Source organism: Pteronotus mesoamericanus, unplaced genomic scaffold (genome assembly GCF_021234165.1).
Source record: "Pteronotus mesoamericanus isolate MK-2021 breed Mesoamerican mustached bat unplaced genomic scaffold, CSHL_Meso_final contig_20, whole genome shotgun sequence".
NCBI lineage: Eukaryota > Metazoa > Chordata > Mammalia > Chiroptera > Mormoopidae > Pteronotus > Pteronotus mesoamericanus.
The window spans coordinates 7,321,054-7,337,965 of record NW_026555085.1 but is presented as its reverse complement, the minus strand read 5'-3'; the positions used below and the strand labels follow the sequence as shown (position 1 = coordinate 7,337,965).

Sequence of the window (16,912 nt, the reverse complement as noted above, 5' to 3'; positions counted from 1 at the left end):
GAGTCTAAAACTAAACTTATCTCCAGGACAACCTGCTCCTTATTTCAGTGAACGCACTATCATCCACCCAGCTGCCTGACAGAAACCAGAAGTGATCCGCAACTCTGAGCGCCTTCATTCCTCACAGCAAACCAGCTCCACAAACTTGTAGGTTCTATCCCCTAAACACCTGCTCAAGTCCATTCACCCTCTCCATCCCCGCTGCTACTTCTCTAACCCAGCCATTACCCCTGGCCAGGGCTGCTGCCTCTGTTCTTGTTCCCATCACCATGTTATCTCCACTGCAGCTACATTAACCTATCCAGAAAAATACAAACATGAATGGTCACATCTCCACTTAAACTCTTGCATAGTTTTTCCACAGCTCCCAGTCTAAATCTTTGACAATCTAGAAGACTTCATGATCCAGTCCTGCCTGCTTTTCCAGCCTCACTGCTCAACACGTTGCCTTGCACCTAAAACCCCATCACTCTGTACTTTTTTCAGCCCCCAAACCTCTCCTGCCTTCTTGCTTTTGGCATTTCTACCTACACTATGCACCCACCTCCCTTTGACTTCCCTTCACTTCTCTGCCTGCCCTTGACCCCTGCCTAGCACCTTTCATCCCTCCTGTTACAGCATGTCACCACAGCCGGCCTAGGCCCTGCATCTAGACCGAAAGTTCCACGAGGGCAGGGGTCGCACGTGCCCCATCCGCTTTTATTCCCCTGCACCTGACACTAGGTAGGTACAGAGAAAAAGGACAGGCCCAGAGAAAGGAAGCAGATGTTTCTTCGGTGCTGATTCTGGTTTACTCTTCAGGGGCCAACTGTAAAAGAGGTCCAAACTCTCCAGGGTAGGAAAGCAGAAAGCAGTTCAAGCAGAAGCCCTAATCAGGAATAGAAGCATTTCTAGTCCTATCAGGTCTCTTAAGAACCACAGTAACAGGCACTTGGACAAGATATAAATCCAGAGAATACAGGATTTACAGAGAATACATTGAGGCGGATACAGAGAAGCCTCAATGGTGATGTACCCAATTCTATGGGAGAGGGAAAAAGAGGAAAAAAGATTTCCACGACTAATTCATGGAAATCTAGAATACCAACTTATTTGAGCTTGCTCTAAAATTACCTGGTGTACATCTAGTGCTAAGTGCAGGAACCAAGACACTCTCAAGGAAAAGCTGCTTTGGTGAATGACACTACTCTATATTTACATAAGTGGTCTTCTACAATAAGAAGTTCCTGGAAGTACCATATATTGCCATGTATAATGAGCACCCATATTTTTGGGAAACTCTGTTTTATCACTACAAAAAAACCAAAAACAAAAGAGCCAGGAGAAAATTCTGTGGAAAATAGCAACAAGGGGTCTGAAGTTCTGAAGTCCCTCCTGCTGGGCACCTCCCAAGATGACCAGCTGCTCACACTTCTGCTGCAGCTCGAGCGTGTGCTCCTGTTCCTCCCAGGCCTTCTCTCCAGCTGGTAGGGGCTCACCTGGGCAAGTACGCATCTTGCCCTTAGTACCACGTGGGTGGGGGGTGGGGTTCGCACTCACCAGAGTCCTGGACTCCGCAGACACGTCAGCCATGGGCCGCTCACCCTGGCGTGGATGGCATGGTTCCCTCCAACCCAGCCATGTGTGCATTTGGAGTGCACTACGGCGTCATTACCCTAGGAAGGCCAATCTCCTAAGCTGTGAAAACCTGCCCGGGGCTGTGGTGCAGTGGTAGCTTTTGGCGAAGGAGAGAAGACACACCACCACAGAGCACTAGTCAGAACAGGCTTTTGACCCCCACATCTCAAGGACTACAGAGTCAACAAGAAATTTGAGGTTCTACATATATGCATGACCCATGGACATGGACAAAGTGTGGGAATTGTTTGAGGCAGTGGGAGAGGTTGGGTGGAGGGGGGCAAAGGGGGAAAAATTGTGACAACTGTAATAGCATAACCAATACAATATTTTTAAAAATAAAAAAGTTAAAAAATTTTTAAAAAGACAGAAATTCGAGGTTCTAGGGCTTTCTGGGTGGCTACTCCACATATTCCAATTAATCTTAGAAGCTAACTTCTAAGATCACAGTCCCTTCCCCGCTGAGTGGACAGTTCTGTGCTGCCCTTGTCGCTTCCAGGTGTGCATTCTGAGATGTCAATCAGAATGCTCAGGGAGATTCCACTTGAGGGACAGGGAAAGGAAGAAAAATAGGAGACAAAAGAAGAGAAGGGAAGGAGAAAAGGAGGGGCAAAAATGGAGGGCGGTTTTGGACTATTACAAAAAAAGCTTCTAGTAATAAGTCTGCTAGTTTTCTATCCCATGACAATTTTGTGAAGGACACATTTTTTAAAGTCAAAATTTGTAAAAAGTGCAATGTTATACACTGTTTGTATGCATCCATGAGGACACCCCCGCCCCAAGCCCCAAGCTGCCCTTGGTGAGAACAGTTGTCCCTTTGACAAACACTGTCCCGTGCCATGCTGACATCCTGCACGTGACCCTCTCGATTCCCGAGGTGATTAAAAGTACATGCCCATAGTATTCTCTCTGGATGACTCAACCTGCCAACACTGTTACTGCTGACATTCCCCACATGCTCCTTTCGCCAGCTCTGTCTTTCAGCGAGGGATGATGGCAACATCGGGGACAGCCTTCCCCGAGGCAGGCAGGTACTCTCTTCAGAGACCGCCAGTTTCTCATGTCTGAATCACTGCCTGATATTCTGCAGGAAGCAGGCAAGAACCACAGGCCATGTGGTCTGACATGGGCCAATCTTCCTAGAGACCCCCAACCTCTGGAGGGGCATGTCCCACAAATTCAGGGAAGGTGTGATTCATGAACCTGGCTCCCCCCGCAGCACACCTGCAGGCCACGGCACACTTCTGACTAGCAGCCTCGACTCACTAGTAGAGTACCAAGGGAGCTGGGGTATGCAGTTTGAAGAAGCCCATGGATTGGAAATCTCTGCTATAAAGGACCAACAAGATTTTATTTCTAGATTATTTGTTGCTTCTTTTCTGAGCACAACCCAAAGAAATTGCTAGTTAAAAGCTAAAAATGAGAATGTTAACCAACCAACTGCTGTTAACCAACCAACATTTAAGAAGAACAGAACAAACAGGGGAGCTGAAGCAGCTGACAGAGACTGCTCCAGCACCTCACTGGCTCCAGAGGGAAAGCCTCTACAGTGGATAAATGTCTTCCCCTAGGAAAACTCTTACATCAGTATCCCAGAGAATTGTAATTACTAATGCAGCAAGCATTTACTGGATGTTCCTTACCTGCCCCAGCTCCAGAGCACTCTTTCTTCAACCTGGATTACGCATCCTAACATTTTCCTCCTCACCTCTATAATCTGGCCTCCCAGAGTTCACAAGGAATCAACGGTTAATCAGTCATGAGGCATTACACCTCCCACCGGACATGGAACTTGAAGACACCACCACCAACCAGGGAAGCCTACCTGGGGCTGCTCTTGCTGGGATCAGAGCCCATGCAGCCATAAACAGGGAAGTGTCCTTCTCTGAACACATGCTCAGAGCAACCCTGCCAGGAGGAAAACAGCCCTGCCACAGCATCAAAACTATGACAATTATAGACTTGCCAACCCTAGTTCCCAGATCGTAAGTGTGGTCCTTTTTAAAATTCTGATGCACTGGGGATTAAACCAGCTTTCAATTGGCAAGAAAGGCTGGTATTTGAACTGAGAATTTTCTCTAAATCCCACACTGCAGACCAGTGAAGCTGATGATGGCTCTGGCACATGTTTCCCTAAATCGGGCCATGGAACCTTCTGTCTGTCTCTAGAGAAAACGTAAAAGCTGCACTCAGTGTGATAACTGCAGAAACTGAAACTGGTGCCAGAATGGTCTCAGCCAATGACTGCGACAGGCAGGCTGATTTGGCTGACTGTGCAGGTTCCTAGTGTTACCAAAAAGGCAGAGGCACCCTCTAGCCTTTGGAGAGAAAAAGGAGTTTGATATTCTTTCCCTTTCCAATGCTGCATGAAACCACCTACTGACCTTGGACTTGTGAGAAGAAACCTCGCCAATGTGCTGGGCAAAGAAAGTACTTGGTGTTCCTATGCCTACACAGTCCCAGCACACTTGAGCTCAAAGGCAGACCTTGGTTATATCTGGGTTCCCAGGCCCCTGTTCCTCTCAGAAAGGAGGAAAGAAACAGAAGGCATTCACAATGCCATAGCTTACACTCCCTAAGCTGTGGCTATCTTCATGCTACTCTGGCACCATGTAGATGCTCTATCTAAGTGGTCCACAAGGGGTTACTGTTAGGAACAAATCATTGCCGCTCACACCTCTGTGCTTTGCTTGTGCTGATTCCTCTGCTTGGAAAGCTACCCCTTAGGGAAGCTTTAAGACTCACTTCAAAAGGCTCTTCTTCTGTGAAGCTTTCCCCGATACCTCCACCTGCCCCAGCCAAATTGAGTGTCCCCTTCTCTGCAGTTTTTTAGAACCCTGTTGTGGAACTTGTCACACCACCTACTTCCCTTTCTATCCCTCCATAGACAAGGAGTACTACAAGAGCTGAGATAATGCCTGATTTACCATCTTATCCTGGTCCGCGGTATAGTGTTCCTATAACTGCTTATGGCATGATGGGAGGCAGAGAGGAAGAGCAATGGGATTCTACCAGAATCAAGTGGCTCATGGGAGGTAAAAAATCTCTGGGAGCTCAAAACTAGTCATAAAACCCAACAACACATAGCTGTCAAAACAGAGTAAAACACTTTGTTTCTAAAGAACCACCTGAGGGCCACCCCATCCTCCTTCAGGTCAGAATGTCTTCCTTGAGTATAAAAGGCTCAAATATACTCTCTGTTCAGCACCTGCACCACTGGCTCTGTGACAAGCTTACTGCCTCTGCCCTGGCTGACCAACTGAGGGCCATTTTCAAACCACAGCCACTCGCAAATTAGCATCAGATTCCTGGCCCTACTCAAAGTGGCAGATATCTCCTGAAGGGTTAGGAAAAAGGAGGTAGTGGACAGAAGATCCTATTGTTAGCAGTGTGGCTTTAAAGCCTTCAGCTTCTCTGAAATTAGGGAAAGATACATCCAAAGACACATATTACCAATGGGCAGGTGGTGGGAAATACCTGCAAAGGCAGCAAGCTTCTGGTTCTTTTCTGACAGGTGTCTTTATGTGCAGCCAGCGGCTATCACAGCACTTTGGATCTGAAGCTTTTTCAGAAGGTAGTGCTATACTAGATTATTAAAGGGGCTTAATGTTATAATCAAATATACCCTGCTTCTACGGACTCTAATCCCTACTCAATTACCAACCCTTCCTAACCATTAAGTTCCTTCTGCTTTGCCCCAGGACATGTCCTTTTGCCACAAGGACATTCAAGTCTTAAGCAGAGTAGCTCTACAACCCTCAACACAGCAGGCTGCTGGTGTGAGGAGATCACTTAGTTGAATAAGCAGATATTCACTATGGAAGTATGGTTTGTTAAGGAAACTCACCCACCCCTACCCCAATCTCTTTATCCAAATTCCCTCCAACTGGGAAACTTGCTGGTAAATATATTAGGATCCCCAATGATGACACAGTAGGATTAAATTGATCTCTCTTTGGTTTAACACTATGCCCAATTTGTGTGATTAAGCTGTGCCCTGTAAAGAGAGAATCTGTATATGTGTTTTCTTCAAGCATTCAGTTGTGAATGTCTGACTTATATGCATCCAGTTTACAACTGATTGTATATCCGACTCAAGGGTTTTACAACACCTGGACAGCAACTAAACTGTCTTGAACAGCAGCACTGTCTAGTCATCAGTACAGCAAACTGTCTATGTGTTTCTAATCATATCTTTCTTTTTACCCCCGTAACCAAGGCACATACACTTAAGCCTCCCTCTTCTTGCTGCTCAAGCAACTTAGTTAATTCTACTTCAACTCTTTCTCACACTCACTGTTTTTCCTTTTTGAGAGAGAGAGAGAGGAAGGGGGAGAGGAGGAGGGAGGAGAAAGGAGAGAGACAGAGAGAGAGAGATTGATTGTTGTTCCCTCATTTACGCATTCATTGGCTGCTTCTTGTATGTGCCCTGACCAGGGATCACACCCACAACCTTGGCGTATCAGAATGACACTCAAATGGACTGAGCTACCTGGCCAGGGCTCACACATTCATCATCTTTAACTCCTTTTACTTTCTCCCATTTCTTCCACTTCTTCTTTAGCTCCAGAATCTTTCGTCTGACTCTCTTCCCCAACCAAAAAAATCTGCCAAAGTTTATAAGTACTTCGTTGAGGGCACTCACCATCTTGTTCATACCCACTCACCTTTTCGTCCCTTAATTAAGTCAATTCGTCGTTCTTTTACTTCTGAACTCAGATTATCTACCATCTTACTAATGCAATTGTCCAGAACCAGGGAGGGGGTTTTGGACTTGATGTCCTTCCGACAAATGGGGCATTCTACCTTCCGCTTCATCCATTCATTGATACAGAAGGAGCAGAAACTATGGGCACAGTTCAAGGTGACAGCCTGCAACAGGAATGTGAACACACACATCAAAATTGTCCTGCTTACTTTCCTAAGGTGGCTGTGATCTAAAAGCTAGGCAAGGCGAAGTGGATATTTAACCATACCCTATCTAGAGATAGGTACCAGAATCACCCTTGGGGATGGGAAATTTTAAGCTTCAAATTAGATGATTTATTTTCTTTCTCAAAGTTCATAAACTCAGGCCCCAGGTAGGCTGACTGGTCTGTTCTATTCCACCAGCAAGGCCATTGCCAACATATTTCACAAACAAATGCCTTTGGACACAGGTAGGATTAGTAATTGTGTGAATGTTTGGTACAAATACATCACTAACTCTCTTATGAAAAACAAATATACGCCTTGTTAATGGCAAATCAGAACCTCAATTTTAATATACCTATATTTAATAAAGGAAACGCACATTGAAAACTCAGTATATAGAATGGTAGGAGGCATCATCTCTACTCAAAAGAAACCAAAAAAGTAAAATAAATCTAAAAGGCAACTAAAAAGCCTGGGGAAAAAAAGAAAGAAAATGGAAAAAATGTAATGGGTTCACTGACAATGCCTGAACCCCTAAGTAAATAAGCCTATGAGAAGAGAGAAAGCAGAAGGAGCCATGTTGTTTGAGGGGCTCTTCCAAGTACACCCAGATTTCTGCCAGGGTGCTTTTCATTCCCAAGAATAAGAATATAAACCATTGTCTTCATTACTCCTGTTTATGTACATCCCCTAAGATACAACTTTTTCTGAGGCTCCGAAGTCTTCATTCCTGCTTTTAGGATAGCAGTTGAAAACAACATAGAAATCATTTATTTTCCAAATGCCAAGTTGAGCCCAGAAAGTCGACTAGGAAACATTCTGTTCACTATAGGAGGTAAATTCTTATAAACATGACTAAACACCTACCTGATTAAAATGGAATCTTTTTCCAACCCTGACTTTAAGAGGTGACCAGTAGGAAAGATCATGTGGTATGCAGTAAACAAAGCACAGGGCAAGCTGTCTTTCTTGTCTGTCTGTGCAGACGCTCCAGGTTGGCTAACTCATCACCTGTTCCAAGCCCCCTTTCCTTGTCTTCATCCAGTAGAGTCTGTAAGCCTTGTCAAAACAACACTAACTGAGTTTCTCCTAAGTAGGAAATTACATGAATAGAAATTATGGGAGAAATTTTTGGCCTGAAGTCTAAGTGGATCCAGAGCAAAAGAAACAGGTCTGCTCAGGAGAGATTTTCAGGAGGCTAATGGACTCAACCTCCTAAAGACCACCAAAAAAAAAAAAAAAAAAAAAAAAAAAGACCACCAAAAAAAAAAAGAAAAAGAAAAAAGAAAAAAAAAGGAAGCAGTGTCAGCACGCATTTTCCTTTGTAAAGGAATCTGAAAAGCACTGTCATTTAACAGCTTGAATTTAACTTGTGGTGTAAGATGAACTGGTCACAAATGGTAGAATTTTTGAAAAATAAGAGTCTGTGCAAAAATGACAGGATAACCAATGGTAATCTAGGAGAGGTTTCATTTTCGTAAGGAGCCTACAAGTCCCTGAACTATGTTCCACTTGTGTGCTGAATTCCCAGTGACCCACATCAATGACATTTACCACCCTGTTCAAAGGCTGCACTACACACCCACTCTCAGCACCGTGCCCATTCAGAGTAAAGAAAGAGTAGATTTATTGAGCAGCTTTATTCTGGTACTTCAAAAATCTAATGCCAGGTGGCCCTGTTTCCTCCCCAACAACAAAGATAAAGGCTTTACTGCAGCTAAAAATATTGATTATATCAAATACATACTCAAGAACAAATGAAATAAGAAAAAGGAAAGTAAAGTTAAAGAAGACTGTACGAAAACAAATAACAAGTGGCCACCTCTAAAGGTCACTTGTAGTCAAATAGCTACAAGGACTTTTTGCAAGAAAAGCTCTTCAGAATGGTCCCGTAGAGCAGAAGCAGCCTGTATAGCTGAGCCTCCATTCAGGATTGGGAGAGTGACAAGGCTCCCATAAGCCACCGATCATAATGTTCATAATTACCTCAATGAAGTATTCTGAGCAAATAATACACTGGAGCTCATTCTCTAGCACATCGTTCATGTGGCTAAGAACTTCTTCCTTCTGTGCTTGTACCTTCTCCTTCTCTTCCTGCAAAGACACACAACCCTGGCTGTCATTCATAAGAACCAACAAGAATGCAAAACAGGACAGGGAGCAGAATTAATCTTCTGGAATAGAATTCAGAAGGAGTCTAAATTAAAAATTCATCCTGGCGGAGCAACACAAGGAATAAAGCACTTTCCCCAGGGGGTACTGTTTCTCAGAAATGATTTCTAAAGTAGGGCACTGATTTCCTTTCTTCCCTCTCTGCTTTTTCAGTATTTGTATTGTAGTTTTTGTCTCCTTCCCCAAATTAACCAAATGGGAAAAACTTAAGGTAGCGTACTAACCACACCACCCACCCAAGACCTTCTAGAATGAGACATTAAGTATCCCATAGCGAACTGAAGTTCAGAGGTTATATAGCATCATCCCAAAAACCAAGAACTCACTGGACAAAAAAGAAGGCATAAAGAGTAGTCCATAAAGGCAGGAAGCTTGAATTAGCATGTAAAGTCCCCTATGCTCTTTGTAGCCGCCTCTTTTATAAAATAGGGATAACTCCTATATTCCCTGGAGGCTGAACAGTGGCCTCCTGAAGAATCTTCAGGCCCCAAACTCTGTTTGCCACTTCCCACTCCTGCAGATGTCTGCAGTACAAGTTCCCTGTGCTTTCTCCAAAAGACCAGGATGATTTAGGACAAACTTTTTAGGGACAATCTTAGGTGTGCTCCCTTGAAGCAGACATTTATTTAAGTTAGTGCCTTATTACCACCCCCCCCCCACAAAAGTATCAGGAGCCTCTGAGGGAGAAAGGAAATGACATTTAGGGTATAGAGTTGATGTATTTTTTGTTTTTCATCTTTTATTTTCTTTCCTAATCAAAGCAAAGACAGACTGCTTATGGCCTGAGGAAGGTTTGAACCCATTTCTAATTATTAATTAGAACTTATTAATTGCTGGTTTAAAGAAAATATGGTGGCTTCTTGGGGGTTGGGAAAGAAGGTTCTACATGATTTAAACAGAGGATAAGGATACCAAACCAATGAAAAAGAGTCTCCTCCTTTCTGTACTCTGCTCCAGATCTGTATGTGATGAGAGAGGCAGTCAGACCAAGGCATTAATTTCAGGTCAGGGGTTATAAACTGATGGCCTGTGGACTGGATCCAGCCTAGAGACTTGTTTAGTTTGGCCCTTACAGTATTGAAAAACAAAACAAAAAACTGAATTTGTTTCCAATATTTGAAAATTGGGATATTTTATGCAAACATTTGGATTTCCATCTTCTTTGGAAAACTCAGAATATCTGACAACACTGGGCTTGCATTTCTGCATGGCAACAACTGACTGCAGCAAAGAAGAGCTGCCTCTTAGGGTGCGGGGGATGCAGGGGGGCGAAGACCACTTTCCCATGAGCCTCTGTCCTCACAGGACACTTTACTCAATTCCATTATCAGTCTGACTTCGGTGAGCATTTGAGTGTATAATCCCTAATTTAAGAGTTCCAATGATTTGATGTGGGAAATAATTTCATAAATGCTCGAGGATGAACTACTGTTCATTTTGACTACACCACTCCACAGCCTATGTCAGTGGGATGCACTGAAGGAGCATCTGCAATAGACAATGGACTAGACTGCAGGATGAGTGTCTTATCCCTAGCATTTTGCTTCTGAATGAGGAAACAGACGTTGTCTTACAGGCAGAACCTTCTATAGGCCTGAATAATTTTACACATTATTTCCCTCGAGGCCAAGAACAGCCATATTCTCGCTCTCCATTCACCATAGCAACCCTTGCACTGTTGAAAATGCTGAGTTGCATGTACTAACCAAATTCTAAACCTTCATCTTCTTGCTAGTACCTTGGTCTGCTCCAATTCTTTGTTCTTGGCTTGAAGGATGGCTTCAAAGTCCTTCCTGCTGCGATTTAGCTCTTCCATTAGAGCCCGATGCTGCAGGAACATAGCAGATACACACTCAAGATGAGCAACATTGCATCTCCCTTTTAAGCTGCATATGCCTGCTCTGTCCCTCCATCAGTTGTATTCGTTCAAGGGATCAATGGACTGGCAATTTCAAAAAAAATGCCTTTGTTCCATCAGGACAGCTCACTTACCTGATACTTTTTTTTGTCCGGGAAGGGAGGGAGACCATCAAATCTATTAATCCCTCTGGAAAGAACCCAACCTCCATGGCCATCTATATCAACTAAAGAACTGCCATCCAGAGAGTATGATTCTGTAGGTTGCACTTGGTGTCAAGGAATGTGCATTTTTAAAAAAGCTGTCCAAGTGATTCTAAGATCCAATGCTCAAGAACTAGTAGGTAACTCTGAGGCTACCCAGCACTAGCAGTGGCTTCTAAGAAATAACCAGGGAGAAATAGGATTCAGGGCAACTAGATAATCATTCTCATTGAAATAAGAGACCTTAAACCTATTTACTCCACAAATCACACACAACATGCTCACAAGGCAATGCTGCCTACACACTGCCTGTGTGTTCTGCAACCAGGCAGGCCCAAGGGCTCGCAGCTCATTCATTGTGACTGATTGCCTACACAGATGTCAAGGGGTTCCACTTCCATGAAATAGAACTTCTGAGCTGCCTCATGCTTAAGTACAGCTTACTTATACTTTAAATCTCACCTCAAATCCTTTTTTAAAAGAAGGTTGAGTAAAGGTAAGTATTTCTGAAGAGACTACTCAAGAAACAAATCAAGAAACAAATTTTGAAACATGTAGTCTCCTGAGAAAAGCAGTTACATCAGAAGGCCTGGGTATTCATTCATCCTGACTACTCATTAGATGTATGTGTCTTAACTTTCTCATCTATAAAATGGGAAAACAGGAGCCCCCTCCCACATCAGTGTTAACAATAAAATAAGATACGAAAGCATTCAGAAAAACTTTTAAGCTCCAGGTAAATGCATATTGTTATAATGGTCTGTCTGGTAAATGAAAAGGAATAGCGAGAGACCACGAGGGTGGACCAAAATACAACCATGTCTCAGTTGAGAGAGTAGTACATCCTTCGGGGGGTGTTGTTATAGAACTATGACCCAAAGTATCCCATTTTAGGCTAGTGAATAGAGACTGGCCAAGTACCTCATGCTAAATGATAGTGTGTTCTCCTGTCTGTCTCAGGAGAGGGTGAGAAGTTGTCGGTGTAGAGAACTCAGTGATCCCTTAGGGATTTCCAAGTAGCAGAACCTTACTCTTTCCCAATTAATTTAATAGTACTCTAAATGGGAAACATGCCTACCCTCCTACCCTAGAAAATAAAATTTCAAAAAGATTTAATTCATTTTCACCAAGTTCTTTCCAAAGCTGTTTCTGTACCCCTAAAGGAAATGAAGGCAGGTACCTCCCAAGCTTTTAATAATATGTGACTGTTCACACTCTAAGAAGTTTGGGAGGTACGTATGCAATAAAAGAAGTGTAAGGATAAATTACCCTAAACGAATTCTAATGTAATGGCTCAATTTTTTCAAGGAGATATGAACCATACCACTAACCTGACTAAACTTCTATGAAACTACTAATTTTAATGCATTAAAGAGGGAAGACAAAGCAGGTTTTAATAATGCAAAAAAGTTTATAAAAATAATCAGATGAGAGAAGCAGTCAGTTAAACAAAATAGATGACAGGCTATCTTTTAGGAGAATTTTATTCCTGTGAGCCCTGCCCTTTCGGTAAATCAATGTTTTGCTGACTGTTAAACTGTGCATTCTCGACCTGACCTAAAATGCTTAACTGGAACATTCTCACATGGTTTTTGAATGGCTTCAGCTCAGGAGCGGTGAGGGTTTAGAAGCCCTTGCAGGTCTTGGTGGTGGCCAAGTCACAGCTTGCAATTCCCTTCTGCTGCCCTCACCTTTCTGGAAATGCGGCCACTTCCCCAGAGCCTCCTAATTGCTACAGGATCCACTCCATCTTCACTAGAGCAGCTTCTGCTAAGATGAAGATGTAAGTTTTCATGCTGAGGTCTAGCACGTCTGTGAGGCTCCAGTCTCCACCCTGATGGTGTGAGCAGCTGCCACCTGCTCTATCTACAGACACTGGAGATGCCACAGAGGTGTGCACTAAGCAGCAGAGGCAGCCAGTGGCCACGCAAAGCCTGTCTGCCCCTCACTCCACAGCCCACAATGGCAAGGGATCAGTTACCTCCTGCAGAGCCTGGGCCAGCTGTTGCTTCAGGTCCTCTTCTCCTTGTCCTTTCTCCAAACCCTACAAATACAAAAACAAAGTCGAAGCTTTCCCAGCCAGCAGAGAAAAAAAGAAACAAAAATCCAGCAACAAGCAGAGCAGACCAGCTAGCATGAGCATCTGGAAACAAGGGGCAGGAAGCAGATGGAGAATTTCCCATTTTACTTCAAGCTGTTGGCAGTAAGGGATTTAAGGAGAGTTAACTGCTCAAATACTGCTCACCTCAGGGCTCTCACTTTTAAGCACCACTCAGGCTGTTCTGGAGAAACTCTGGGCTAATTCTCCTTTACCACAAATGCTGTTACTCCCAAAACAAGATAAGTTGAAAGGTTCTGAGTGACCAACTATCTAAACACAGGTGAAATCCCCCAGGCTGGCACTCATGAGCTCCTCCATGTTTCTCCCCTTGATTCTGGCACCCTCTGTCTCTCAAGCTGAGTCTCTTTACCACTTCCAACCCATAAACTGCTCCTCCTCCCACCTTGCCTGAGCTTAGGCTATAATTCCTCCACTGGCCCCTCCAACATGAGTTCAAGAACTGGCCCTGGCTAGATAGGGAAGCAAAAAGGTACATATGAGCAGTGTATCCCCTTAGAAAGATCTTTTTAATCCATGAAATTTATAAATTATTCAGAAATAAGCAAACACTACTGGTTGTTACCTACCCTGAATAAAGTAAACAAAAGCTAAAAGCTTATTCATGTCAATCCTAATTGGCCCATTTTAGTTCTAAGTCAAGAATATTTAACTGGTGTGCCGTGGCACACTGGTGTGCTGCAAGAATTTTTAAAACATGCAATACCTGTCTATTTAGTTAGAGTCACTGACCTCTTTTCCATTAGGCTGTAAAATTAAAAAAAAAAAAAAAATGACAACAGCCAACACAAAAATAGTCGTCTAGTGTAAATGAATCAAAATTATGCCTTTTTTTTTTTGTCAGATTGGCAAAAAAATATTTTTGGTGTGCCACAGAATTTTAGTAATTAGTTTGTGTGTGCCACAAGATGAAAAAGGTTGAAAAATCACTGTTCTAGGTCAACAGTGGGGAATTCTTGACATTCACTATTACCTGAGCAAGAAGGTGGCAGTAAAACATGTGGCTCTTGCCAAATGGGAACTGACATTTTAAGCAAGGACCTGAATCAGGCTGGAAGCTTTGTGCAAAAGCTTGCCGTCTAAGAAAATGACTTACAGGTGGGGACACATCTGGCCTTATCTTGAAACAGCTAAGAGAGTCATTATTTGACCTTCCCACTAAAGGTACCGTGGAAGGTGGCTTATAATTCAACCCTACAATTGAGTCATGGTGTACCTGTCCCCTCCCATGCTGGCTGCTCAGGAAAGAAAGAAAAGCCTTTTCTGCCTTTGTAGGCTCCCACTTCCTAAGTTAGCTACAGAGCTAACAAGTTGCCAGGTACATCAAGGGCAGAATAACTAGCTGACCTGTACCTGCCTTAGGGCTAAATGATTTGACTTTGACCACAGAGCAAAGGAAAATAACTCATGAGGACAACTATTGGTTTAAACTGAGTGTACTCTGGTTTTGTGGCATCTTGACCTTCATCCAACTTCTTGCTGAATTTACCTCCGTTCTGAGATGCCTCAACTTTACATCCTGAGATCAGTTACATCCTGAGGCTGGCAATGCCCATCACCTTACTCCATGCTGGCACCCCAACTTTGGCTCTTGAACTCATCATCATGCTAAAGCCTTAACCTTTGATTAAACCCCTTCTCTTACCTCAAAGTTTTCTGGTCCCATTCCATCTCCTATCCCTGGTGCACAGCATTTGGTCCCTGACCCAGAAACAGAGCTCTAGTCAAAGGTTCACAAAGGACCTGCCCACCCCTGAGAGGCCCTCTTGTCCTACTCTCCCGGGTGGTACCTGGAGATACTGCTGCTCTTCCTGGAAAGTCTTCTCTAGCTGCTCCACTCTGGCCTGCTGCTGGGCCTGCTCTGCACAAAGCTGTGACTGTAAGTCCTGCAATTCCTGCTCCATTTGCACAATATTCTTTGAGTCCCCTTTTTGGGTCTGCTTTTTCTCATTCAGAACAGCTTCCTGTTTCTCCTGCATCTGTGTTTTGAGCTTCAGAATCCTAGACATGGTCACCTTAAACAGCTCCAACCTACTCTGAGATACTAATGGGTTTGAGGCTTTCTGCTCCTCATGATGAGGCTCCAGGACTTTGGCAGGGCCAGAGTAAACATGAGCCCCGAGGATGTTCTCACTTGGCTCAAGAGAAGTCAGCTTAGGTTCCACATATTCAGGGGGTTGACTGGCCATTTCACCTTTCCCATGTGATGTCAGTGGTTGACCAGGTTCACAAGACATTCTACTTATTTTGGATTTCAAATGTGAGGGGCCTTCAGCTTCAGGAGCCTCTAATTCATCCAAATTACACTTCCTTTTAGTTCTCAAGCTCTTATTTTTTTCCATTAACTGGTCACTTGTTGGGGCAAGATAAGGATATATCTTCTCCCAGTCTTCTTCAGTAACTTCATATTCATACTCTGCATTCTCCTTATTTTCCAGAGGCACCCCAAGTTGGATGTGGTCTCCCTTATGAATAAGATAGACCTCTAAAGGTTCTAGACGTACTTTGTTCAGCCAAACACCATTCAGGCTCTGGGAAAAGGAAAAGAAAGACAAAATAAGCTTCATGATTTTCCTCCTCTTAATGGAATGTCTCCCCTGCTGCTGCAAACCTTCTGCCTTTTCAAAAGGAAAACCCTTGAGAATAGAAAAGAAAGGTTCATAAACCACCATCCTTAGAAACAGCATTCTTCAAACAGCACTTTGGCTTTCTACCTATATTTCACATTCATGCCTCCACAGAGAACTGCCTATATAACAGGCAAGAATCATCTTACTACTGGTGGATGAATTACTCAATTAAATGCAGTAGCATTGAAAGAAACAGAAATTTAATAGCTCCTATTGACTTAAACTGGAAGCAATGGCCCAGGACCAAAAAAAAAAAAATTGCTATTAGTAAAGAAAGTAGCATCTATTGATGAGGTTCAAAGGTAGGCGTGACCAGGAAAGTCAAGCAGACATTATCTCTGGATGTGCCCCCTGAGCACATTGGTAAATGAGCAGAGCACTTTCCAGTACACATAAACCAAAAGAGAGAGTACCAGTACTTGTCCTGGGGCCAAACTGCAGGTGGAACCTGACCCAGTTAATAGCACCAGAGGTCCATGGGCAATAGAACAGAGTGGTTAAGAGCTAGAGCTCCAGACTCAGACTTGGGTTCTTAACCTACTGTACTGCTTTGGGCTTATTGTTGCATGGCTTTCAACAATTTATTTAACCTCTCTGTGCCTCACTTCTGTCTGTAAAATAGGCATAGTACAGTACCTACCTCTATGATTCCTGTGAGGAATAAATGAGGAAAAGCAGGTAAAAACACCTAGCACAGTGGCTCACGTATAATAAATTCTTGATGTACATTTACTTATGGTTTTAACTAAACCATAGTTTAGGGGTTAAGAGCATGGAGCCTGGAGTCAGACTGCCTGAGTGTAATCTGGCTCCATCACTTAATAGCTGTGTGACTATGGGCAAGTTTCTTAACCTCTCTATGCCCCAGTTACCACATCTCTAAAACAGAAAATAGTAACAGTCTCTCCCTCATGGTGTTTGTGTGGATTTAACAAAACTACAGACGTAATGTACTTAGAAAAGTGCTTGGCGCATAGTGGGCATTATATTAAGTGTTCTCTATTATTATGCTCTGGCTTGGTTTATCAACAATCACTTCAATTCTATGCTCAGCATCTTTCAAGGTAAATATACCAAGTGCAAAATTGAAAGATATGAAAACAAGTTTTAGCAGCTGTGGAAAGCAAAACACAAGGGCACATATATGCAAATGTGAGCACATAGCACAGCGTATAAATGCAATGGAATATTATGGGAAGCTGGGCTAGCTAAGAGATTCTAAATGGGGATAATGGGTTCTAAAGCACTTGAAACAAATGCAGAGTTTAGAGTCTAAAGAAACCAGTGGTTGTTTTAACCAATATCAAGTACTTAACTTTAGGGGATAGGCCAGACATGAAGCTCACAGCTGAACTGGTACTAAGACTCGTGTTTATGTTGGTAACTATAGCTACCTACT

General features: G+C 43.3%; 1 protein-coding gene across 3 annotated transcripts in view; it reads right to left on the bottom strand.

Moving 5' to 3' along the window:
• RNF8 (ring finger protein 8) overlaps positions 1–16,912 on the bottom strand; it is a 33,315-nt gene that overhangs the window by 2,697 nt on the left and 13,706 nt on the right. Inside the window, exons 3-7 of one of the 3 annotated variants that reach the window (XM_054569304.1) lie at positions 14,674–15,414; positions 12,746–12,808; positions 10,442–10,531; positions 8,518–8,625; positions 6,424–6,489 (exon numbers count right to left, since the gene is read on the bottom strand). In XM_054569304.1, coding sequence (XP_054425279.1) covers positions 6,424–6,489; positions 8,518–8,625; positions 10,442–10,531; positions 12,746–12,808; positions 14,674–15,414 — 1,068 coding nt within the window. Of the gene's footprint in view, positions 1–6,284; positions 6,490–8,517; positions 8,626–10,441; positions 10,532–12,745; positions 12,809–14,673; positions 15,415–16,912 lie in introns of all 3 variants that reach the window. The other 2 variants (XM_054569306.1, XM_054569305.1) reach the window with 2 other exon arrangements.